Raw genomic sequence first — 27,378 nt, 5'->3', positions numbered from 1 at the left:
TCTGCTGTTCTATTCATTATTAGCATCTACCATTTTATATTGAAAAGACAAAGGTCTTTTCAAAATAACATTAAAAATTATTTATGCATCAAAAATTGAATGGGGCCTTAAACTGAAATACAGTGATCCCTCGCTATATCGCGCTTCGCCTTTCGCGGCTTCACTCCATCGCGGATTTTATATGTAAGCATATTTAAATATATATCGCAGATTTTTTGCTGGTTCACGGATTTCTGCGGACAATGGGTCTTTTAATTTCTGGTACATGCTTCCTCAGTTGGTTTGCCCAGTTGATTTCATACAAGGGACGCTATTGGCAGATGGCTGAGAAGCTAGACTGCTTACTTTTCTCTATCTCTCTCTTGCGCAGACTTTCTCTGATCCTGACGTATGGGGATTGAGCAGGGGGGCTGTTCGCACACCTAGACGATACAGACGCTCGTCTAAAAATGCTGAAAGATTATCTTCACGTTGCTATCTTTTGTGCAGCTGCTTCCTGAAACGACATGCTTCGCATACTTAAAAGCTCGAAGGGCACGTATTGATTTTTGACTGAAAAACAAACTCTGTCTCTCTCTCTCTATCTCTCTCTCTCTCTCTCTCTCCCTGCTCCTGACGGAGGGGGTGTGAGCTGCCGCCTTCAACAGCTTTGTGCCGCGGTGCTTCGCATACTTAAAAGCCAAACAGCCCTTTTGATTTGTTTGCTAGAGATGGTCTTCTCTATCTATGTGACATTCTGTGCTCCTTGACACGCACTCCTTTGAAGAGGAAGATATGTTTGCATTCTTTTAATTGTGAGACAGAACTGTCATCTCTGTCTTGTCATGGAGTACAGTTTAAACTTTTGAAAAAGAGACAAATGTTTGTTTGCAGTGTTTGAATAACGTTCCTGTCTCTCTACAACCTCCTGTGTTTCTGCGCAAATCTGTGACCCAAGCATGACAATCTAAAAATAACCATATAAACATATGGTTTCTACTTTGCGGATTTTCTTATTTCGCGGGTGGCTCTGGAACACAACCCCCGCGATGGAGGAGGGATTACTGTATCTTACATTAAAAACAGTATCAAATATAGTACGCATATACTTAGCAATATTTTACAATCTTAATTACATTATTTTATTGTGCTGTTGTGCATAGAAAAGTTCTTTAATCGCATCAAAATTGTACACTATATAACTACAAACAACATTGGCCCTTGTTATCTAGTACATACATATGCTTTGAAATTCAAATGAAATACGTAGTTTTAAAAAATCATAGCCGAAAAATGTACTTTCGTTCTTAAAATATTTGAAGAAAACCCACCTTTACTGTTCCATCACTTGAGCAGCTAGCCAGATATTCATCATCAGGTGAAAAACAGCAATGATTTACATAGTCATCATGGCCAAACAAAGTGTTTTGAGACTGAGGCCTATTGATATTCCACAACTTAAAGACATAAACATAAAATAATAACAAATTAATAATTAAATATACTACGCTTGTATTCAGAATCAGAAGAGTGTGTTATAGTCTGATAACAGAAAAAAATGATTACCAAAGCAAAAAAAAAATAAAAGGGCTTTTAAAATGTTTTTTTCTGTGCACAATACAACAAATATCTTTCTTTCTTTTCTCCAGGTTAATTCACAATCATGTTAAAGCTCAATGAACTTTAGCTGAAAATTGCAACATATAACCGTGTGTTATATGAGTGCTGGTTAAAAAGTATTATGTGGTTTCTTATTGTCCCTATCATTACTCAATTATCACCAAAATCTTTTGAAACAAAGATAACATGTACTGTAGTCATCCTGTTGCTGTTGCTGCTATATATGTCCCTTTAGAGCAGCAATGACTCTGACATGAGTCTCTGCACTGGCTGTCCCAACAGGAAGACTGCAGGGGTTCAGCATAACAAGTGTAAAACAGCTCAATTTTTTAAAAAATGGAGACCTTACCCTTTCCCAAAGTATAGAGATCATCCTGTTAAAAATGCCAAAGCTGCAGCCATAGTGAATATTATGAGGTAAAATACATGCAACATTTTCAGCTTACCTTAAGTTCACTGTCATTTGAGCATGTAGCAAGCAGCACTTTCCGATTTGTATTGGTAAACTGACAGTGGTTAACTTGTTCTGAATGCTCTTCATACATTCTTATCAGGTTCCCAGTTACTGCATTCCAAATCTTATAATAAACATAATAAATTATTAATTACATTATTAAATAATAAACTAATAATAATAACAACTATTTTTTCAAAGTCTGTATCATGAAGAAAAAGTAATAATAGTTTAACACAGTTTACTCCACTTGGGAAGTATAAAGATTTATGAAATTGTATAAGACTTGGCCAAGTAAAGAAGTTGACTGTGCTATACATAGAACCAAGCTACCATCCATTACTGACAGAGCCAAATGTTTTAGAATTAGGATGGATTGTACTTGGAAATTATCTTGTTCTTTCTCCCAGAAAGGAATGAAACTTTGTTTAGCTCCAATAAGCTCAAAAAAGGCACTAAGGTGACTCAGTAGTTGCTCTGAGAATATTTCTTCATGTACATTAATATCTTTTTAAATTACAGAAACTGCCTTATTATGGAGATTCTCTTGGTTTGGGTATTTGATTTATATTTTGCCCAAACACAAGTAATTTATACTAGATTGCACAATATACCACAGACACAAAGTTAACCAAATGGAAAGATCTTTACAATAGACAAGAGCATGAGGAAGAAATACTTTGCTACTAAGAAAGAATGACACAGCAGTTTATCTACTTCCACTATCTTCTGTATTTTTTTTATTCGAATGTTAAATTTTTCTTTAAACCTGAGAGCATATAATAATTTTGCTGAATTCATAAATCACTTTGTAATGGTGCAAACCATAAATAGTTCTGTACAGAGAAAGACTGACTGACTAAACACAGAAAATCCCTGCTAAACCCTCTACTTTAAGTTCAGTCTATTCCATTACTGTTTAACAGGAATTAATAGTTGCTAAAGCTAGGCATTTTCCATCCAGCAAGTGGCTGTGGAGGCAGACCACCAGAAAGTCACATGACCAACAGACACCATATCCTCTGTTAGAAGGTGGCTAGCAGAACGTCACAACACCTTTAAGTTGGAGGAACATAGTCTCAAGTAAGGAAAGTGAGCCATGACACCTAGTAAATATGGGGACTAAAAGGACAAAACTTAGAATTCTTCAGCCCAATAGGAAATATGCACATGGTTCATGACGGCAAGGTCTGTTGTCTCTGTGAAAACTGCCAGAGGAGAAGTGCCTTGAAGGCTTGGCAGAATGACATAAGTTGCCAAATTCTTCCTTAAATCATTCACTCTCTGATAACTTTGTATGGTTGAGAGGGCTAAAATTCCTCCACTGTGATATGAAAGAAAAATATTAAATTATCCTTAGCATTTGGTTCTAATCATTGCATTTAAGATCTTTGCACCACCTTTAAGTATAAGGAAACAATTAATTGTTTTACAAAATGTCAGTTCAGGTTGGATAAACACATAAGAAAAGAAGATATTTGTTCACTCAGGTGGCATTTATCTACTGTCAGATGTTTGCTGAAGCTCTGAAAACATTCACTGTTAAAACATCTGCAATAAGAGAAGAAATCAGGAAGGGGAAATACTTTTTATGGCACTGTACATTTCAGTTATTCTAGCTCTGTGAGAGTTAGAGACGTTAGATGTGTTATACAACAAAACTTAAGACTATAAATACTAAACCTAAACGTTAACTGCAGTTTCTTTTGCTTTTGATCACTTACTTTAACCATTTTGTCAGCTGAACAGGTGGCAATTAACTTTTCATCAGGGCAAAATGCACAGCACAGCACATCGTCAGTGTGAGCTGTAAATCCAAAAAGATTTTCTCCTGTTTCACTCTTGAAAACCTTTAAAAAAATAAATTTTGGTTTACAAAAAAGCAAGCCAAACTAAGCAATAATAACCAAGCTACCAGCTTTAAAAGCACTTTATAACAGGATAGGATATAAATTCTATACTATTCTAAACACACAAAGAACATTATTTACTTTATAGCCTCACCTAAGCATACTATTGTTTTTTTTTCCTTTTCTTGTTGATTAATTATCAACATTGACAGTAATTAAAAAAATTATACTTGCCATTAAATTGCACCTTTTCTGTTGCTTTATAAAACTTACAAATATGTCTTAAAACAATTATTCAAACGATATCCATGATATATGATAGAAAAAGCAAAAAGATTAAATGAAAGAAAATATGATTTCTTCTTAAATTACTGCTAAACAATACATTAAAAAAGATCAAAAAGCAGTGTTCAATTTTAAAATGCTGTCACAAAGCTAATTCATGTATTACATAGCTTGTACTAAACGTTCATAAACAGCTCTGTTTTCCATAATAAATTGACAATTATAAATAATTGCTATTTTTATTGTATTGCTGTAAGAAATGGACAAATATTTGCCATGGCTGGCTTGTTCCACTGGGGCTAACACTAGGCATAAAGTCTCTGCTACTGAAGTATATTACAGAATAATGGAGATTGACCAGAAAACTTAGAAACCAAACCCTGAAAAATCAAACAATATATTAGTTTTGAAGAAAATGTCAAACTTAATATCATCATATTCACTAAACTGTAACTTGATATGTAACAGATTTGGGTAACAGGTGTATGTAGTACAGATGTGGCTGTGGATATTGGTTACCTTCACAGTCTAAAATAAAGTCTATAGAAAACAAAAACAGGAGAAATCTATACATAAAAATCTCACATTATTATGCAAATGTTCAACTTTTTTTTTAACCTATCAGTAACCTATCAGTATGCTTTCACACGACTTTATAATTTTCACACTGCATCACTCCTTCTGACAACAGCCTCAGAGCAATCTCAGATACGTTTCAGATAAACATGAACTGGGCCTTATTTGCCAACACAGACATAAAGCTACTAGCTAAAGTTTTAGAATAAAGACTAAGTCAGACTATTGCTAATTTAATATGCCTATATTATACCAGCTTTATTTGCTCAAGTCAAGCATCCAACAGCATATTCAGATTACTCATTATAAAATATATGGTTTCTGGCATAAAATTGTGGGCCGCACGGTTATCTCTTTATGCTGAGAAATCTTTCACAGATTAAATTTATCATACTGTACCTTTAGGTGGTCTTATAGAAAAAAGGTTTTGGTGAAAATGTACTAGCATGATCTAAACCTTATACTCATCACCTACAACAACTATGCATACCAACTCAGTCATATCTTCTCCTCTTCCTGTTACAGGGGTCGCCGTCAGGGCTACTCTTGTCTCACCACTTGTTTGCCCTTGCTGGTGAGCCATCATCAATTGAAAATCACTCTTCAAGTGATATCGCTCCAATTACAATACAGTGGAACCTCAGTTTGCGAGTAACTTGGTTTACTAGTGTTTTGCAAGACGAGCAAAAATTTTTAATAAATTTTCACTTGATAAATGAGCGAGGTCTTGCAGTATGAGTAGTTTGTCTGCTGAGCGTCATGTGATCACAACTGAGCTGATGGTTCTTCTCTCTCTCTCACTGCGGGATTGTGGCAATTGTCTCCTATTCTCCGTCTGAGTCGGCGTGCCTCACTCATATAGTCAATATCCGTACGAGTGTATAGTGTTTACTACAGCATTAGCATTGTGACTGTGTGCACGCGCGCGCGTGTGTGTATATATATATATATATATATATATATATATATATATATATATATATATATATATATATATATATATATATATATATATATATATATATATATATATATATATATATATGTGTGCTCGCGCCCGCTCGTGTGTGCTGTGATGTGCGAGTCCCCGTCTTGCACCCTAAAACAAGAAGCTGAGTCTCAGTACTTTAGCAACACAAGCTTTATTCAGCTTGAAACAGCAACAGCGCGGTTATTTATACACAGACACAGCAGTCAGGCAGGGCCCTGCACATTTATAATGTTCCTTGTATCACCCATTAACGGCAGGTACTTATAGCATGTCCGCGATCTTTTCGGATTCGCTTTTACGGAGAACTGCTACAGCGCTGGGAGACTGCGATTGCTTTGGGACGCTCTTCAGTGTGTCATCCCGTTGGGTACAATCCCACAAGAGTTTAGAAACTCACTCACACCAGCCATTCTTTTCAAATGCAAGTTAATTTGTTTTATGTATTTTTACTTTATATTTTGTATTAATCATTTTTATATGAATAGTTTTGGGTTGTGGAACAAATCATCTGAGTTTCCATTATTTCTTATGGGGAAATTCACTTTGATATACGAGTGCTTTGGACTACGAGCACGTTTCCAGAACGAATTATGCTCGCAAACCGAGGTTCCACTGTATGCAGTTCCCATCACTCTTTCTTCCAAAATGCAGACAACATTCCATTCATTTTATAAAAAATGTTCAGTCAAATATACCAATAGTACTGAATCTATTTGACAGATTTAGTGCAGTCTCAGGTTATAAGATTAATTTGTCTAAGTCTGCTTTACTTACCACCTTATTGTGTAACATACCCATCATCTCACAACTTCATTATTTAGGTGTGGCAATTATTCCCAATTTAAAATCAGTTGTTTCATGCAATTGTCAATTTGTCCTCAAAGAAAGCAACAATTCATTGAACTTTTGGTGCAAGATGAATCTTTCTCTTCCACCTTGTGTTGCCTGTGTCAAAATCAGCACTGCACCTCTTGTCAATTTCATTAGCTTTAAGATTACCCTTCCTCCTTCAGTATCCTACTAGTCCAAAACCCAGTCCATCATATTAATGTTTGTTGTTGGGTTGACAAGAGGATAGACCTTGTTTGACAACTGGTACCTTACCTGGCTTTAAATCAGATGTTGGTCTTGCCCTTCCCGCTTTATACATCCATTATAGTCATGGTTTAATCTCTAATTACAATCTAGTTAATACCTATTTAATCACCTCATATTTTTTCACAAATATATTTGCTACTTCCACGATTGGATATGCAAAATTTTGATTTGACGCTATTATTTCCTAATACAATCCCAAATTTAGTTGACTTGCTTGAAAAACACCATGGCTGAAACTCTAAGTGTATTAACCAGTCCTCTGCTTTTAAATTGAATTGAAGGGAAACCCCTGTAGTTTTCCTCTAAGATTCACTCCTTGGCTCTGCTGCTTAGGATACTTTTTGTATCATACTTCTGGCCTGTGAACTAGTTTTTTTTTTTTCCTGTAAGTTCATGATGTCACGCCCTTTACTAGAAGTCCCCAGGTCATCCTATTTTCATCTCTTCATATTTCTAAAGGTATTGTTTATTCTCATGTACTCTCCCCTTAAAACACTCTCAGTTCTTAATATATGGGCTAGGGATCTTAAATTGGCTCAAGCCAATCTGAACTACACACATTTTCAAATTTGCCAACTTACGTTACAAAAAAATATATTCATCAGTTTACCCAGTAGCAAATAATTAACATAGAAAACACTTTACTTTGTGTACTGCCCCAAATAAACATTTCCATTTTGTGGCTAGGATGTTACAGGCACATTTCAACATATGCTTTGATACTGTGCTTTTCGTCTCTAAATTATTGCCCAACATCAGGTATTTTCTTTCCTTCTTATTCTTATGAGGACTAATTGAGATCATTGATATTAGGTAGAATGCCTAGTGGGGGCTGGGCGGTCTCGTGGCCTCGGAACCCCTGTAGATTTTTGTTTTTCTGTCCTCACTGGCCATCGGGCCTTACTTTATTCTTTGTTAATTAGTATTGCCTAGTTTTATTTTTTTCCTTTCTTTTTTTCTTTCTTCATCTTGTAAAACACTTTGAGCTACATCATTTGTATGAAAACGTGCTATATAAATAAATGTTATTTTTGCTATTGTTATTGTCTTTTTTTTTTTTACTAGATGCCTAATTCACCTACCTTAATCATCTTAAATGAAAAGATAACCATGATGATGAAGAATAAATTAATCTTGATTTCTTAACAATTTCTACATTTTTATTTTTTCAGAATGGGGGGGGGGGGGTTGAGTATTTTATGATTTCTTCTCGGCTAAATCTTCTTATTTTAATATTTATTTCTGTACTGAGGTACTTCCTAATAAAAAACTGATCTGATGGCAATATTAAAAAAATAAGAGTAACTGCAAGGGTAAATTTTGAAAAATCTCAAATATTGTCAACAAATACAAAACTCTGATAGATATACTCTGAAAGAAGCAAAATATGAAAATTTATTTGAAATGTATTTATTGTTACCTGTAATGTTTTATCAGCTCCACAAGAAGCTATTTTTTTCAGATCCCGAGAAAAGCAGGCATAATAAACAGCTCCAGTATGAGGTCGTACAATCAGACGCGATAAATTCTCTAAACTGGTTTTGTTTCTAAAAGGAATAAAAAGAACAGAAAATGTAAAAAAAACTAAGCCGGTAATGGACTCAAGTGGTCAATCACTATTAACTACAAACACTTAACTAAGTAGAGTTTTCATTAAATAATGTAAAAAGATAAACCCAGCACTAAATTTATGCTCTAGTGTCTCATAAGTTCCATTTACTACATATTATTGTTATATAAAAAATGGGTGTCAAGTTTCCCAACAGACATTTCATAGCAAGAATGTTTTTGAAACACAATTTGTTAATTATTCCTGATAATCTAAACTACTAGCATATGCCAGAAGTGTTTCCTCAACACTACTTCAGCAGGTGGGTTTAATCATAGCCTCAATATTTCTGAGTATTAATTCAGATTTAACACCAACATTTCAAAAACATATAAAATAAGCAACATTCACAATGGAATCATGGTAGCCATCTTTCAAACATTTTTGCTATTAATGACAGAACTGATGATTGAAATTCAGTCTGTACAGTTGACTGATAGGGTGGCACAGTTAGATGGATGGAAAGGTCTGCTTTAATGCATCATTAAATTTAGTTCATATGTTCCTAAAAGTATATGAGCCATGTTTAAACTTACACTATTTTTTAATTATGTATGCAAAAGAGGTGGGAAACATAAAAAAATGAGGGTTATAACAAAGCTACACAGAGCAGTAAAATATGCATACACCAAACATGATTTTTCTGTATATATCTGCTTTACATGACAATCAGTTTTTCTCAGGTTTATATGATCATCAATGAGGTGCTTTTTCTATGGGAACTGTGGGACAAGAACTTCATTAAAGTGAGACTAGGAACATTTCAGAGGCCCTACTCCCTGTTCCTCATGATTTTTGACCCAAATTAATGCATTTTTGGAGGGATTAATGTTTCATTTTTTTCTGGGATTACCTCTCTGTCAAACTTTAAACCTGCAACCTGATAAACATACTTAAACTATTGTGGAATTGACTCTTTAAATTGGGACTGTGTTTTGTGGCACTTGTATGCCAAGTTTATATTTAACTATAGGCAGCTTTATATTTACTGTATATTTAACTATAAGCAGCTACATTCCATTACTGCACAAGTCATCTGTGATGCCAAAATGAGACTGACAAACATTGTGGCTCGGTAGCTTGGATCAATCAATAATTCATTTATTTTGAGGAGGTTGAAGAGGATTTACTGATGGTGTTGTATGTGATGGTTGGCTTGTTGGTAAGGTAACTGACTGAACCCTCAGTTTTTCAAAAGGCCTATGCTATTCATTGAAACAGCAAGTATGCCTTTACATGTGCCAGGTGATAGTGGATGCCTGCTCATACGCTGGTGCCTTATGATTTTCCCCAATCCTCAGAAGGCAGAGGAGAGGTGCTATTATGTCATGCATGATCCTGACATGCTCAGTTATGGAGTGCACCATAGGACTCCGCAAATACAGGTGGCAGTGTCTTGATGCATCAGGTGTCACACTGCTCTAAACGCCAATGAAGATCTGCAGCTTTATGACTGCATACAATAGGCTGATTAGCATAGTCCATATATGGCTGTATCAGGGTGGCAGCCAGGCAGACTTAAACACGGTTTCATGTATACACACTGTCACACACATGCGATTAAGAGGCAGCTAAAGGGTTTAAGTAACGGTAATACTATGCCAGACCAGGGGTGGCAGAGTGTGCTGACTGTCGCTCTCAGTCTCTTGCAGATCATTCTCGGGAAATCCCATCGGGGTCCGGCACCATTGATGATGTCACTTCTGGTTCCGGCACCACTAATGAGGTCACTTCCGGTCCCGAAGATGCCACTTCCAGTTCCAGCCTGGATGACCTCATTTCCTCTCCCAACCTTTAAAACCTCCATCTTACCTCCACTTGATCAGTTCCGTTTTGGACTGTCTTGTAAACAATTCAACCTTTTTGCAGCCAGGATCATATTATACAGGTGGATGCCCGAAACCTTTATGACCTTCTGGAGTCAATTTTGTTACACACACAAGTTGATTGTGATATATAAACTGTAAATTGCAAATTGCAAAATAAATGTGCGTTTGTCAAGCTCCACAGGTGGTCAAGACCTGTCTGAGGAGGATAGGTCTACCTGGAGAAGCTGGCATACAAGTAGTTCCATGATTGCTATATTGTAGACACAGCACTTCGAGCACTCCAGGCTGCTAGAGTCCATCTGCCCTGTGTGTGTAGTCACCAGCAAGCCTCAGAGCACTGGTGGATAGTGGGCAAACGAGTTGCAAAGCAGCATGGAGATGCCACCAAAATTCTGTGTCTCCAAATGCTGATCGCAGAGCTGCTTTTTTAAACAGCTTCTCCAGTAGTCCTAACCCTCCAGGAAGTTGAGCAAGTGTATGTGATATAATGTGTTTGTGGTTAGTAAGATATTGGTGTGCCTTGGGATGATTTTGGTTAGAAAAAAAGTGCTACTACAGAAAACAAGTTTGGGAAACACTGGTCTAAGGAGCAGAAAAACAAAAATTATTTAGTGTAATATGAAAAGATACATGCTGCGACAGATAATGTACAGGTTCATTTCAAAATGGAAGAATAGTTTGCAAATATTACCTATACCTTCATGTCACATAGAAATTATAATTTCTAAACTTCCTAATAAAAAGTTACCCTGGCATCTTTTAGTAAAGTTTTTAATCTTCATGTAACAAAAAATACTTTATGTAAATTATTTTTGAAGTACCTTTGTGCAAAAAATGCAAATGCATTGTAAATATACAAATCAACATATGTCTCAAATACTGAGTTTATTCCACTTACTAAACACTGTTATTTTAGGAATGGAGGAAATACCTATGAATGTGTTGTAAGGGTGCAGTTTACAATAACATCTCAGTTGACAGGTGTATCCTGCACTAAAAGCAAGTGAGTGATGAACCACCAGAATTTACTATATTAGTGTGCAAAATTTAAAATGCATGTTTCTAATGTGTACAGTGGAGGTTCCTTTCTTAGTAACAGAAAAGCTGTAATGTAAATTTCAAATGATTCAGGGATGTATTTCTTTCACTTCAACTCCAGTAGGAAACTATAATTTAGACAACATTTTGAACCTTATTTCTGACTCATTGTGCTAGCATATTCCTGCTTCACTTGTAATAAATAAATGCTCAGTAAGGAACTGTATTTTCTATAGCTTCGTACTAGTAAAGAGACTTAGGATGGTGTTTATTACTGAAACTTGGTACATAAAGTATTGTGAGTAGGCTGTTGAGTAAATGTTTATCAATAAAATAAATCAAAAATAAATGCATCAAACAAGTGATTCCTTAGAGGTATTAAAAAAAAAGATGAAACAAATTTTACAATATACACACACCTATGCAAGGATGCCGAGAGAGACAGACAGACATGAGAATAAATTGGCAGAAAAAACATCTTATGACTTTGAATTTTAGAGAAATTATATGAATAAGTGTAAATTTTACAATGGTTCCATAAAGAATAATTTCAATGCTGCCACTATTGACTTTGATTTCCCTTAATTCCGAATTGAATTAAATGAGTATAAATGATTGTTACTCATATCATCTTCTGTTACTCTAACAACTAAAGAAAAACACTTACATCCATTCCAAATAAAAAGATCCTTGGTTTGCTTTTTCAAGGGCCTTAGTTCTTGCTTGACGATATACTTCTGAGGAGTCTGGCTGACTAAGACCAAGCTGTATGACGTCAGGGAAAGGCTTTTGCTCCAGAAGGGGTCCATTCAGTGAAATAAATGCCTGGAAATCATCACGTATCACACTGTTCTGAAAAATGAAGAAAAAAAGTAACATTTTTATAAAAAGATACATTTTATGTTAGAAAAACATTTTTTTCATGCCAATTTTGGTTTTAAAGACTAAAAATTTTAACTGGACAGATAATTATTGTATACATTTTTAATAAGTTGTCTATGTTTCAACGTCAATTTAACATGGTCCCATCCATGTAGATTTCTTTGTACAATCCAGAGCCATGCTGTTTCATCAATTCATGATTTAAACTAGCCTGTTAAGAGTAGGTGAATGAAATGCATATGAGCATGCCCTGTGATGGGCGGGGAGCCTATTCAGGATAGGTTCCCATCTTGCTTCAGTTGCTACAAGGACTGGTACTGAAAAAAAAGATTTCATAAATGAACTGATATCCAGATTCAGCCACCATAAATTCTGACACATTATAACAGTATTCAGAATGAGGAAGCAGAAAAATCAATCAATCTAATTAAAATTATAAATATAAAGCAAAAGTACTAAATAGCAGTTAATTAGAATTAATCAACTAAAGCATATACAGTATGTCAAAACTAAAATATGCCTGGTCTTTACTTGCACTTAAACAAAGAATACTCCACCTAAAAATGAAAATTTTTAAATATAATTTAACCTGTGTAGCTTGCAGAGATAGCCGAGAACATTTTTAATCTCGGACAACAAGGTTTCTGATATAACAGGGGTATATGGTGACCAATGCTGGACAACAGCAAACAATATCAAAAACTCCATGAAATATTTCACATTACTTGTGTCACATAATCCACGTGTAATTTCACCCAATCGTATGCTCACACCATCCCAAACGCATGTCCATCCATCCAAATTGCTGACCCACTTATCCAGGGCAGGGCTGCGGGGCAGCTGGACTCTATTCCAGCAATCATCAGGTGCAAGGGAGAAACAACACCTGGACAGGAAGTCAGTCCATCACAGGGTGAACAGACACAAATACACTAGAGCCAAATATTGTTAACTTAACCACTTCCAGAAAATGCTTGCGAATGAAAATGGAACAAGTTCAGACGTGCTTAAGCATCTGAACTGGAGACCCACATCATTAATTTGCTAGCCAAGTAACAACTTATTCATTGACTAACATTGCATTCCACATGATGAAGAGAAAAAGCCTTGTACTTGTGCACATCCAAGATACTTCAACCAGCAGAAGGTCAATCGAAACGCATAGTTTCAAAAGACAAAATCAATCCCATGGTACTTCCGTAATGGATATGAATATAAATAGAATGATGGGAAGCTTGTCTACAATTCAGATGTTCATTTGGCATCATAGCACATTCCATTTTCATTAAATGGAGGTGGTTTGTTTAACAATATTTTAGTAAAAACACATGTGTCTAGGACAATGTGAGCATACGACTGGATGTCTCGACATGTGGATTATGTGATTCAAAATAACGTGAGATTTTTTTCATGGACATTTTGATAATGCTTGCTATTGTCCAGTGTTGGTCACCACAGATCCCTAGTAAATCAGAAATTCTGTTATCTCCACACTGCATGAAAAATTAGATTAAATATGTTTCTTGGCAATCTCTATAAATAACATGAGGTAACGTATAAAAAAAAAAAGTTTGTGTGGAGTATTCCTTTAAAAGTCAGTAATCGATACTGCGGAACCTCGGGTCACAAACGTCTCTGAACATGTACAAATCGGGTTACGACCAAAAAGCTTGCCAAACTTTTGCATCTGTTCACTACCAAACACTCGGGTGACGAACAAGCCAGTTTCCCTTCCGGTTCGTACACACCGATGATTTCCGCACGTGTTCAGTCTCTCCCTCTGCATTCCGTGTGCAGCGAGCGAGAGAGAGGGCGAGAGCACGACAGCATGAGAGAGAGAGAGAGGGCTGGTCGCGTAAGGCCGAGAAGGCAGTTAAAGAATGCACCGGGCTTGTTTTTAAAGAGACTGAATCGAGCATTGTTTTAACCTCATTGTATTTAATGAAGACTTTTTTCTATTGGATTTTAACCTCCACTTCACTTCTGTTTACAGCGATCGGCTCATAGCGTGCATTGTTGCAATGTTACTTTTCTTGATTGTTTATTAAATTACTGATTTTTCAAATGTTCATGTTTTCCCTGTGCTTAAAACTCATTAAAGAAAGTGTTTACAGCGATCGGTTCATAGCGTGTATTGTTGCAATGTTACTTTACTTGGTTGTTTATTAAATAACGGATTTTCAAATGTTCATGTTTTTCTCTGTGCTTAAAACTCATTAAAAAAAAAGTGTTTACAGCGAGCGGTTCGTAATGGTATAGCGTGAATTCTTGCAATGTTACTTTTCTCTGTTCAAGGTTTTCTCAGTGTTATTCAATGCTTTTACATTTAGTTTACTATTACGCTGTGCATTCTATGGTATGATTAACTATTTTTGTGCTTAAAAATATTTAAAAAAATATATTTACATACAGTTCGTACGGTCTGGAACAGATTAATTGTATTTACATACAATCCTATGGGGCAAATTACTTCGGGTCACGACCAAATCGGGTTACGACCAGAGTTTTGGAGCAAATTATGGTCGTGACCTGAGGTTCCACTGTACTAGAGGAAAATCTTTAATTGAAGGTCTGAAACATCTACCAATGTTTATGTTCTATACAGGCTTACTATATACCTTAGAAATAAATTATTCACAGGGAAAGTAAAATAGTAAAATAATCACATACATACTATTTTATGTTATAATGTAATATAATACCAACACTTATTACTTTGGCTGTGTTAATACATACCTCTTCATCTAACATTTCTTTATGTATCACATAGTCATTTATAAGGTGGGCTGAGCCCATCTTTTCTGACTTAGCTTTCACCCAGTCCAGTGAAAACAAAAGAGAACACAGCTCCTGAAGAATAGAAGGCAATATGTTAAACTACCTTTTAAATCTCAGTAACACTAAACAATATGGTAGAAACAATACAAAATGAATCACTAGTTAATATAGAAAGAGAGTTCACTGTTATAGAATCTGCTAAACTTTCATCTCCCATAATGCTGTTTATGGTGTTTGTGGATAAACATTTTTAAATACATTTTAATACACATCTTGGCAGGCAGTGTGGTGTAGAAGTAAATCTATATAATGCTGTATACGTAAGAGTGAGGTTTTACTGGGAATTTCCATGTTTAATAGTCAATAAACAGTGTTTTCTTTCACTGAAAGTATTTCAAAGAATCCTAATCTTATAAACCATTAAAACTGAATTCATAATTCCCAAGTTGTTTGCAACTTGTGTGGTGTACTGCGTGAAGCAAAGCATTCTAAATATCAAGGGTGCTGTTTCAGTTCTCACCTCCAATGGTATGCGACCCTGATTAAGTCACTAAACATGTTAACATGTGAAGAAAAGGATGGACAAATGCCAATAAACCTTCAATTTTTTCTGTACAGGCAAAGAATTGATCTACTGTTTCAAAGACAGGTTGGGTAGCATGCGTTGATAGCGTGTTGCTGCACCCACCACACAATGAACCACCTGGATTGGAACCAGAGTACAGCGGGTGGCACTTCAGCACCACGCTGAAATTTTGTGAAGTTTTTAAAAACAGTGGTTGGAGTGCCAATCTTGCCACCAAACCCAAAGTTTTCCTAGTAAATTGGAGGGCTGGATGCAGATTAATGTCATACCCAGGACGAAGCAATTGCACTCCCAACGGAGTAAAGTTAGTTCTGGTGTTTACAGGGTTCAAACCGGTAACCTTCTGATTGCCGGTGCAGATCGCTAGCCAAATAGCCACCACTCTGCCATTCAAAGACAGGATTTAATATTATTACTTCAGGGTGCTAGGCTTGAATGACAGCTGAAGTCTCTGTTGTGACATCTTAGCATACAGAAAATTATTACCAGTAGGCTGAGGTGTGTGGTAACTTCAGTAAAACGATATAGGTTTTCAAAAAACACCATATAAAAAGCATACTGTTTACAATAAATATAAAACTAAAGAAGCATAAATAACAACTAATAAAAAATGTATTTACAAGTTTTCAATTACTGTTTAATTAAATTATAACTTTACCTTTTTCATATAAGCTTTTGCGAAATGACATCCTAAGTACCTAAACCAATATACGCCTTCCTCGTCTGCTACATTTGAATGTTCATTTTTGTAGTGCTTCTTATACTGTGTAACCACATTTGAATGTAACTCCTACAGGACATAAAGACAACATAAAATGCAGCTGTCAATCAAAACAGTAACAGATAAACAGATCAGCTTACAGGTTTGATTCACACACTCCTTTATCTTGATTTGTAATACACACAAATACAAAAATATACACTTACATAAAGTAATAAAATACCCACATATATTCATACACTGCATAAACAATATTGTATTTGTGTGTAAAGAGTCATTTTTAACTGAGGAAATTCTAAGCACTGCTGAGTGGAAAAAAAATCAGAAACCTTTTGGAATTATAAACATCCTTAGAATAAAACTTTCTCAAACCCATCTAGTCTATTTATGGAGCTAAGGTCTATCCTGGCAACTTCAGTAGCCAGGAAGGAACCAACTCTTGATGTAGGCCATCTCAGGCTCTATTTACACATACACTCAAACAGTGGAAATTTGAAAGTCCAAATTAATCTAACATGCAAAAGAATATGTGAGTGGAAACCCACAGTACTTGGTGAAACCCCACAGAAAAAAACATGCAAATTATACACATGCATACACAAGATTCAAACTCTGGACAGTGGATCTATGAGACAGTAGTACTAACCACAAGACCACTGTGCCACCTGACATTCCAGGATTATTTCAGGTTTTAGTTTATTTTATTTAGGACTAACAAAGAACATATCAATCAGTTGCATTTTGTGCTGCCACCTGTCATGCTCAAATGACGCACTACACTGAATCCCCTGGGACAAAGCCTGAAGACGTTGAACATTTATGTTAGATTCAATGCCTAGTTGAGGACTGTTGGTCTTTTAGCCTTGAAACCATTGCAGGTTTTGTTTTTTTTCTAGAGCTTACATCAAGTTTTTTTTTTTTTTTTTTAAAAAAACTAAGTCATAATGGAATACATCTAGGGCACCAATTAGTCAGTCAGCATTAGGAATTGGCCAGTATTTGCTCCTGATATGCTATTAGCCATTTTGCTTGCAGTTGACCTATTCATTGCTTATTTTATGACATGTGCGAGGGCACGGTAGGGCTATGCTGCCCTAGGGGTGGAGGCGCCATGAGCCCTCAGCTGAGCGGGCGAAGGGGCAGGGGTTTCCTGCCCGCTTCCGCTCCCACAAGGGTCGAGCTGGAGGGGGTCAGCCGTGTTACAACTGTGGCCACATCTGGAGGTGTTGTCCAGAGAGGACGTCTGAGTGGCAGAGACGTCAGGGCAGCAACCCCAGACCTGTTAATTATATTTTCACAGGGCGTAGCTGTGGATCTAAGGACGCTGACTCCCTATCCTGAAGAGGACCGGCCCTCATGGGATGTGCCAATAAGCCCCACAGTGCTCATCTGAAAGAGGGGCATTGTGACGGGCGGCCGGGTCCCATGCCCGGCCGGGACGCCCCTGCTGCATATGTTCCGAGTGAGCAACCATGGGCAGCTCGATACCTCCCCCGGGACACTTGGTGGCAGCCTCCCTGGCCGATGGTGATTCCCCAACCTCCCGTAGGGCTCCATGGGAGATGGAGTCCTCCACAGCCTAGTTGGGAGCTGGGGTGGCCGCTAGGGGGTGCTGCCTGGATTCCACAGCCCGGCTGGACAAATCTTCAGCCCAACCCGGAAGTGCAATTGGGACCAGGTGGTCAAGCACCTGGAACACTTCCGGGTGGGCTATAAAAAGGTGCCAGCCGCCAACACGCCAGAATCAGGAGGAAGAGGACAAGGTTGCCAAGGATGAGTGGTGGTGCAAAACGGGAGTGTTGTGGTGCTTTGAAAGTGCTTGTTGGGACTGTGTATTGCCCGTGGGGTTCACGGGGAAGACGTGCCCCACAGGTGAAGAAAATAAAAGTCTCTGTGTTTTTTACATGTGCCTCTGTGTTAGTCTGTGCTGGGTCGGGCGCTATACAGCGTCTAATTCACAGCCCAAATAAAAACATAAGGGTGCATCTCACAATGAAACATTATGTGCTAAAGTTTGACAATGTACAAATGAGTGCTGTGTAAAAAATTTTCTTGGTGTTACTGTGAAAACAGTCTAGGGGACTCATGTATAAATGTTGCGTACACACAAAAATGTTCCATACGCCCTTTTCCTCTCACACTTCGAGATGTATAAAATCTAAACTTGGTGTAAAGCCACACACACTTTAACAGTAGCCCCCTATCTTGCTTAAGCAGGTTTCTGCTCAATTTTGCAAACTGGCAGCACCCAGTGCCAAAGCAGTGCTTCTTTCTTTTTCATATTCGTATCAATGACGTGGGATTTATCAAATACACCCAAATTAATCGCATATCGTTTACAAATTTAATTCACTTGATTGTAATCATTCTCTAACAATATAATGGTGTATGGAATGGCCAAACTATTCCAACTACCATAACTGCATAAGCATTGTTAGAAGACATTGCAAATGGAAGAATTAGAAGAGAGTGCATATTTATAGAAGATGATGATGACTGGCTTCTAAGTTCATTTCGATTTCCAAGAGCTATCCCCTTGGAGCTGTGTGCTGAACTGGCACCGGCTTTACAAAGGCAGACTTTGAGGAATTGTGCTCTACCTGCTCCTTTGCAAGTTCTGGCCACTGTCAAGTTATTAGTCAGAGGAGCTTTTTCAATGTGAACTTGTTGACTGATTGGGTATTTCACAAACATCACAGAGTTGCGCCATGTCAGCTGTATAGGATGGTATTATCCGCTTGTCATCCAGATATATAAAATTTTCTTACATTGTGGCAATTCGCAGCAACGTCCAGTTTTCCAAATGTAATTGGAGCAGTCAGCTGCAGGTACATTACTATTGCAACGGTGCTGGGCAAGTCACATCAGCCAGGGATGAATCACCAAAGGAATGAGCTGGCATTATATCATATATAGCTGGAGAACCTATAGAAACAGCAGTCACAGAAGCTTTTTCCAAATAGTTCACCAAAAGGCAAGCAGTTCTTTTAAAGATAGCGAGTCACCTTAAATAGCTATGTAAAGAGAATAGAATTGATCTGTTGTGTCACTCGGCGCCGATGCTACACTATAAAGGCGCCTTCAGAGAATGAATGTGCTTATGCAAATAGAATGCATTTCCACACTACTCATGTGCTGCTCTACAGGTATAGTCCACAGAAATGGTGTTGCATTATGCCGGCATGTAGTGTCCTGCTTGCCCATACCTGAACAGATGTGGTATGATGAATCTGACCCACCAAATGATCAGCCAAATCGGACAGAGTTACAACTTTGTTTGAATGTAACTAGCAGAATGTAAAAACAGGTAATCAGATTCAGCATTTGTTTTTTAGCCACTTCATTTAAATTGTGGTCAATATCACATAGTACAACCATAGTACATTAGCCACATATCTTACAGCATACTCCATTACATTTTGTCACTCCAGAACAGCATCCATCAGCACATAGCCTGATGGTCGCCCAGCAATTTCCAAAGCAGAGGTGTGTGTGCAGCCAGCTTCTGAAGATGTGCTAGGCACAACATCACCATCACCGCATGGAGTCATGTCATCGGCATGGGGGTCAGATGGTAGGCAGCGACTCACCTTTTCACGTCGACTTTGATATCTGACTACTTCTTTTTTATTTCGGGAACTTTGAGTTTCTGAACTTGAACTTTTGAATGCCCCTGCCACGCTGTATTCACTTCATAACTTCCTTTTTGCTTATACCACTGCTTAAGCCAACAAACAATACATTTTTTCTTGCCTTCACTTTCTTTTTTCCACGTGATTTTGCCATTGTCTTTTAACAAAACACAGAATGGAAGGTGATCTTTATATTGATTTGCATATTACAATATGCAAAATTCTAGGAGGAGTCGGGGTGAGGCTATAGGCACACGCACGTGCGTTAAATTTCACGTTCATTGGGATTTATACTGGGGAAGTGCGTGGAGCTTGGTCTATGCACAGTTTTATGCATCTGGATTTTTTTGTATGTACGCACATTTCAGTTTTTGTCCGTGTGCCGTGTTTTAGTGTGAATTGTACTTCAGGTAACTGAAATGAACTTCTACAGTTAAAACTGATTTAACTGAATTCATTCAAAAGGTTTGTCATGGATTTTCTTAGCATTAAAAGACTAGCACAGTAAACTGTCTACCTGTAGGCACCAAACTTTAAGGTCAGTCACATAACAACGGAAGTGTATATTGCTATATACAGTATTGAAAAAAATTAATCATCATATTTAATATATTTCAAAACAACATTATTGCATTATGACCAGACTGTCAGAATAACACTGTAGTGTTCTTTACCTGTTCTTATTTAAGGTCAGCATGTCAGCATACAATACTAACAATATAAAGCAATACCATATTGGGAGATAAAATAATGATTTTCTCCATACTTTAAAGACAAATAGTCTGACTCACTATCGACTAGAAAGGAGTTCTCTTTCCTTCTAATATTAATTACCAAATAATATCTCATAACTCTGACTATAATATTAGCTAGTCTATTTTTTCACTGAACCTTTCTTGTCAGCTCTTTGTTCCTTGTCTTTCAATCCTTAGACAAGCTCTTTCAGATACCTGAAAATAGACATCTATGCCAATGTCCATGAGTAGTCAGATGCCAACGTTTGGTGAGTTCTAAAGGGTGTTAAGAGATTCAATTATTTCTTGATTCTATCTTGCTCACTTACTTTAGACCCACTCCAATCAATTGTTAAAATGAATTTGCTCTACACAGTATATTTCGTTAGCTATGTAAGGTTGTGTTAATCGTCCCTATTCTTTGCTTTTAATATAAACAAAATTCATCTCCTACATTGCCCAATCTTAATCTTTTTTACTGTAATAAATTAGCCCGTTTCTCCCCTTTTGTTGGTCTTTTTCTCTCTTATGCACTTCAAACAGAAAAAAGCACTGAGAAATTGATGTGCCCACTTTTGAGGTGTCACCTCCACACTCCTTTGTTTCATAACTCATCCCTGAATATTGGGCTGCTCTATACCATCCTACCATTTGTTTCAGTTAGGTATAAATGTATAACCCTAACCCTATCTTTTATAGCCATTTTTAATTAGTCTGGGCTAAAAACATTCTTTTTCATCACTTTCCCTTTCTCTCATACATCAGAGGCTTTTTATGACTGCTTCTATTGCAGCTAAGTTACCATTAGCCTCCCACTGGAAATTTCATGACCTTGCTACTCCTTCAGTTTTTAAGTCTTCATTCTGTTATCTTACCTTTCCTGAAAACCCACATTTATAACAATTCCATCCATAGTAACAAAAATTGCCATCTTGCAGTGCATTTAGTTGAGAGTTAGTTGGGGGTTTGTACATGAGGTACTTTTTCATTCTTTCACTTCTGTTTGCTGCCCTTTTTCCTCATTACAACAGGCTACCTTTCATTACATGCATGAGCTGGTCCTCTTGTCAATTTTGTATGTGCTTGCTTTTTTGTCTTAGACTGACAATGTCAAACTATACGAATGCCTATCAAAGGAGCATAGCACGACTGCCTTTAACTCGCTAAGATTTTGTAAATGAACTCTAAAACTAAAAATCTTTGGAAAAGTCAAGTATGTGTGACAAGGCCTTTAGTATGGTATGGATGGGTGAGTTTGGTTGGGAGGGGAAGTGCCTCTTTTGTGTTTTTTTTATATATTTGAATTAATTTATAGTACAAACTTTTTTGATGTGTTTTTTTTATCATGAATAAAAATGTGAACATAAAAAGCGCTAAAATATCAGTGAGCTAAAGCAGGAAGAAGCCTAAATGCCTCAGAACTTTCATCAAGATCAAAGCACATTTAAAATAAAAAAGAAAGTATTTTAAAGATTTAAATGTGCAAACAATTAAATCCTATTTAAAAAGAATCACACTTTTTTTAATAACTACAACAAATAGTTTTTGCAAAATATCTAAAGTTGTCAGTAATTAGTAAGTAGTATATCAACACCAATACAATAATAAAATAATTAACCTGAATTCTGTTGCGATTCTGTTCTGTTAGAAAGTCTAGTTGCAGATCATGTAGATAATACTGGAAAGGAGTCTTATTGCGATCAAGAAAAAGTAGTGATTTATTAACAAATTCTTGAAGTATATCTTCAACTTCCTCTGGTTCCAAATCCCACAAAACTGACAGTACCTATCAAATGATTAAAAAGAACATTTTAAAATGCAAGACAATGTGCAGATATGGTAGATCAGAAACAAGGGACACCATGTCTCATTGTGGAATGGAATGAAGTACTGTTTATGGGATTGTTATGGGATTGTAAATATAGTGAAATTTATTTGATAAGTATAAAATAAGCCAGCTAATAACCATCACTGTACTGTCAACTAAATTCTCAAACCTGTGGAGAATACTGTACTTCAATCAATAGTATCAAAAATAATGTTAAAATTTCAAAACATATTAATGAAGACAATTCTACATCATTGAAGATTACAATATTATTCAGAATAAGAGATTAATCTGTTTCTGTATTGTGACTGGGGAAAATGATTATTTTCTCCAAAAAAAAATAAAAATAGTAATGTTCTGCAATTCTTAAGGACACTTAATTATACAGTAGCTAAGTCTGATTATTTTAATGTTTGTCTAATAATTGGTACTCTGACAGAACTGTCAATAACATTTATCAATAATTTAATGAGTGCATTTTTAATACAATTATTAAAACTGGATTTAAAGGACATGAAGTAGGTTTTACTTAAGAAATCAAACAGGACATTTTCTATGTGGTCTGTAATTTAAATGTACTTAAGATGATATGTGGAAAGAAGGAGTAACATGTTGATTGTTGAAACATTCTGTTCAGCTTGTAATCTTATGATATCTATGCATTATTAAAGAATTTCATAAAGTCATTGCTACTAATATTATAATAAGTGAAATAAGTGTTACTGTTCAGATTTCTTATTTGTCAGGTCAGCTTTAGCTTTAAAAAACTCATTACATTATAATTATTAAATAATTTGGAATAGTAATTAGATTGTGATTTAAAAAAAGCTTTAAATAATACGGGCATAAATACTTAAGTCCGTGCAGACCTTTAAATTAATTTTTTTTCAAACATTATTTCAAAAATGGAACATTCATGGTCACTGCTATTTAAGCACCAAATGCAACCTGCTGTTTTTTTGAATTGATCTGATTTCAGTTATTCTAGCACTACAGTTTTATAAGAGTACCACATACAACCACAAACAGGAAAAATATTCATAATCATTGATTAACTAATCAATTATGAGGAATTAATTTAACAACTTCAATAACTTTGGTATTTGAAGTACCCTAGGTTCTTGTCTATAAGCCGGACTCGTGTATAAGCCGGAGACCAAAAATCATACGAATTTTTAAAATAAAATCTTATCATAGATAAGCCGGACTCATGGATAAGCCGAACGTACTATAACCTATAACTAATAGAAGGGAGGGAGGTCAGTGGTCTCACTCGCACCCATTTAATTTCTTTAAGGGGGGAGAGAGTGTGAGATATTGGCGTCTCTCTCACTCCCCGCATGGAGCGGTTGCAGCGGCCGGAGCGCGTTCTTTCTGCTCTGGGCGTCGCGGTCATTTAAATTGTGATTTTATATGTAAGCATATTTAAATATATATCGCGGATTTTTTGCTGGTTCGCGGATTTCTGCGGACAATGGGTCTTTTAATTTCTGGTACATGCTTCCTCAGTTGGTTTGCCCAGTTGATTTCATACAAGGGACGCTATTGGCAGATGGCTGAGAAGCTAGATTGCTTACTTTTCTCTCTCTCTTGCGCTGACTATCTGTGATCCTGACGTATGGGGATTGAGCAGGGGGGCTGTTCGCACACCTAGACGAGACGGACGCTCGTCTAAAAATGCTGAAAGATTATCTTCACGTTGCTATTCTTTTCTGCAGCTGCTTCCTGAAAAGACATGCTGCACAGTGCTTCGCATACTTAAAAGCTCGAAGGGCACGTATTGATTTTTGACTGAAAAACAAACTCTCTCTCTCTCTCTCTCTCTCTTCCTGCTCCTGATGGAGGGGGTGTGAGCTGCCGCCTTCAACAGCTTTGTGCCGCGGTGCTTCGCATACTTAAAAGCCAAACAGCACCATTGATTTGTTTGCTAGAGATTGTTTTCTCTATCTATGTGACATTCTGTGCTCCTGACAGGCACTCCTTTGAAGAGGAAGATATGTTTGCATTCTTTTAATTGTGAGACGGAACTGTCATCTCTGTCTTGTCATGGAGCACAGTTTAAACTTTTGAAAAAGAGACAAATGTTTGTTTGCAGTGTTTGAATAACGTTCCTGTCTCTCTACAACCTCCTGTGTTTCTGCGCAAATCTGTGACCCAAGCATGACAATATAAAAATAACCATATAAACATATGGTTTCTACTTCGCGGATTTTCTTATTTCGCGGGTGGCTCTGGAACGCAACCCCCACGATGGAGGAGGGATTACTGTATAAGCCAGACTTATGTATAAGGCGATATTCTATTTTTTCATTTTCACAACTTTTTTCCTTAGATAAGCCGCGGCTTATAGACAAGAACTTAGGGTATATCTAAATATTTCACAAACAAAAAAAAAAAAACAGGAGAAATCCCTGTCTTGCATGAGAGAAATGCTTTTTTAAACAAATGTACAAAACAATTTGCAAGGATAAGAAGCATTGTGATGATACACCGTATTTCAAAGGAAAATACTCAAAACATAAACATACTGATAAATGCATAAAATTCATTTGGCTGTTTCAGTACATCAAGATTTTTTAGAAAGAAAATGTGCACATTAGTATCCATATAACCTAACCACAGTTGTGTTAATACCACTCTTAGTCTTTTTTTTTTTGGACAGCCTTGTTGGTAATTGGAAATTCTGCAACTGGTAAAATAATACGAAGGACACTTAGCTCAAACAACTTAAACCTTAGTCAGGCTAAAATCAGATAAAATTTGCATTGTATCTTGATCAACAATCTTATCTTTTGCTATAACATTTCCTCCATTTAAAAGATTTGCTTTCTGCCTATTAAACAGAGAGCAAAATTAAAATGACATGTGGTATGCAGAATATCGTAAAGTTCATTTATTCCAGTTGAGAAGTGACTATTTCAATGCTTTACTATCAGGCAAAATTAAATCATTTGGCTACTACTGTGCAGTTAACTCGGATCTCTTCAGCAAATGTCATAAATAAATCTAGACAGTATAACCAACTCACTATATTATGTATCCACACTGGTTTTCTATTAGGTTTAAAGTCACATGAAGTAGGCTACGGTAAAGTAAAAGAACCCCCATTTTATTTGAAAAAATATGGGTTAAAGGCAATCATGAATAAAACCCAACCAAACTATATTTAAAAAAAAAAACAAGATTTCAGTAATATCTGCTTAAATTTTTATTTGCTTGTTTGTTAAGAGTCATACTGTAACATAATATACACCAAAAACATACAGTTGTTTAATTTTGGTATAAAATACTACCTTAGCTGGAAAATGGACATCCTTTTCAAGCACAGTGAGATCCATATAATACTCTTTGTAGTGTTCCGGAAGCACCTCAATACTGACAGACATAGCCTGATCTAAAGCTTCATAGTCGTATGAAGAAGACTTGCGTATTCTTTTAAATTGTTTATTCTGCAGTTGCCTTAAATAGTATTCCCAGCGATCAGGAAATTCTCGCAGGAGAGCTCCAATCAGTGATATCACTAGAGGCGAACCTAAAAACAACAAAAATACATATTTAAAAAAAAACAAAACACTTGCAATCCCTAGACACTTACAAAACCTGTCCATGCTTAACTTTCAAAAACTTGAAAATGATGGCAATTACATTTAAATTAAATTTAATTAATTAAATTTATATTACTTTTTTGCAATCAGCTCAAAGCACTTTACATAGAAAGTGGGGAATCGTGGCAGCCACCACCTATGTGTAGCATCTACCTGGACAATGTGATATCAGAAATTCTTGTTCCAATACACTGTCCAACATTAGCAATTAGGTGGTAAAGTGGTGAGAGAGACAGTTCAGCAATCAGAGTTAGGGGATGATTAGACAAAGTGGTGGGTAATTTAGCCAGGAAATCAATAAACATTCTCCTGTTTTCAAAAGATGCCTTGGGATCTTTTAAGAGAGACAGAACTATGGTTTTAAATTTCCCCCGAAGGACAGACGCCAGTTTTTATAGCACAGTGTCCCCATCCCTGCTCTGGGATCTACACACAGGCCACAGCATAACCAACACCCCAATGGCCTCACAAACACCTCTTCAAGTAGCAACCCATGCTTTTTCTACATGGTCCATTACTGACCGGGCCCAAACCTGCTTTGCTTCAAGTGAATTACATATTCTGAAATACAGCTGGTATGTCAGCTGAAGAACTTAATAATATAGGTGCAACATAAAATCAGCAGCATAAAAACAATTTGGTAATGTTCAATGTATAATATAGTCTCGGATAGTATCTTTACACATCCTACACTAGCTTTATTATGAAGGACTGACTATAGTCTTTCATTCAATGTTTATGTGATAAGGTATGGCTCCTTGCTACATTAAACTAGAAGATGAAAATTGCCATAATGCTTCAGTGATTTCAGTTAAAAAAAACAAAGATATATTATGTGTTATAAATCTTATGTTCTTTGAACTAATACAGAAATAAATTAAATCACTAATGCTACAGACAATTTTATTTTTATTCTAAGAAAAGCTTGAGTTACTGATAGAAGAGTGTTGGTGTGGCTAGCAGGGGGTGAATGTGGATTCCAATGCCCCAGTGCTGTGACGGGGACACTGCTCTGTAAAAATGGTGTTGTCCATTCGGAGGAGACATAAAACTGAGGTCCTGTCCCTTTGTGGTTATAAAAGATGCCTGGGAATCCTTCATAAACAGAAGGGTATATTCCGATGTCCAGGCTAAATTGCCCACCACAGCCTAGTCATTCTGGCCCCCTAATCATCCCCCTGTCTCTCATTGTCTCTCTCTCACTACTTCACCACCTAACAGTTAATGTGTGGTGAGCATACTGGCACAAAAATAGATGCCATGACATCATCCAGGTGGATGCT

The 27,378-nt window shown here is 36.5% G+C and overlaps 1 protein-coding gene across 4 annotated transcripts in view; it reads right to left on the bottom strand.

Annotated features, from left to right (window-relative positions):
- apaf1 (apoptotic peptidase activating factor 1) overlaps window positions 1–27,378 on the bottom strand; it is a 202,141-nt gene that overhangs the window by 127,734 nt on the left and 47,029 nt on the right. For all 4 annotated transcript variants that reach the window (XM_028816766.2, XM_028816775.2, XM_051924617.1 and 1 more), the window contains exons 8-16: window positions 25,784–26,022; window positions 22,281–22,448; window positions 16,234–16,365; window positions 14,948–15,061; window positions 11,997–12,181; window positions 8,274–8,400; window positions 3,778–3,903; window positions 2,046–2,177; window positions 1,311–1,436 (exon numbers count right to left, since the gene is read on the bottom strand). In XM_028816766.2, coding sequence (XP_028672599.2) covers window positions 1,311–1,436; window positions 2,046–2,177; window positions 3,778–3,903; window positions 8,274–8,400; window positions 11,997–12,181; window positions 14,948–15,061; window positions 16,234–16,365; window positions 22,281–22,448; window positions 25,784–26,022 — 1,349 coding nt within the window. The remainder of the gene's footprint in view (window positions 1–1,310; window positions 1,437–2,045; window positions 2,178–3,777; window positions 3,904–8,273; window positions 8,401–11,996; window positions 12,182–14,947; window positions 15,062–16,233; window positions 16,366–22,280; window positions 22,449–25,783; window positions 26,023–27,378) is intronic.

This window comes from Erpetoichthys calabaricus, chromosome 1 (genome assembly GCF_900747795.2).
Source record: "Erpetoichthys calabaricus chromosome 1, fErpCal1.3, whole genome shotgun sequence".
Taxonomy (NCBI): Eukaryota; Metazoa; Chordata; class Cladistia; order Polypteriformes; family Polypteridae; genus Erpetoichthys; species Erpetoichthys calabaricus.
Note: the sequence above shows the minus strand (reverse complement) of the source record. Positions and strands in the feature narration are given on the sequence as shown.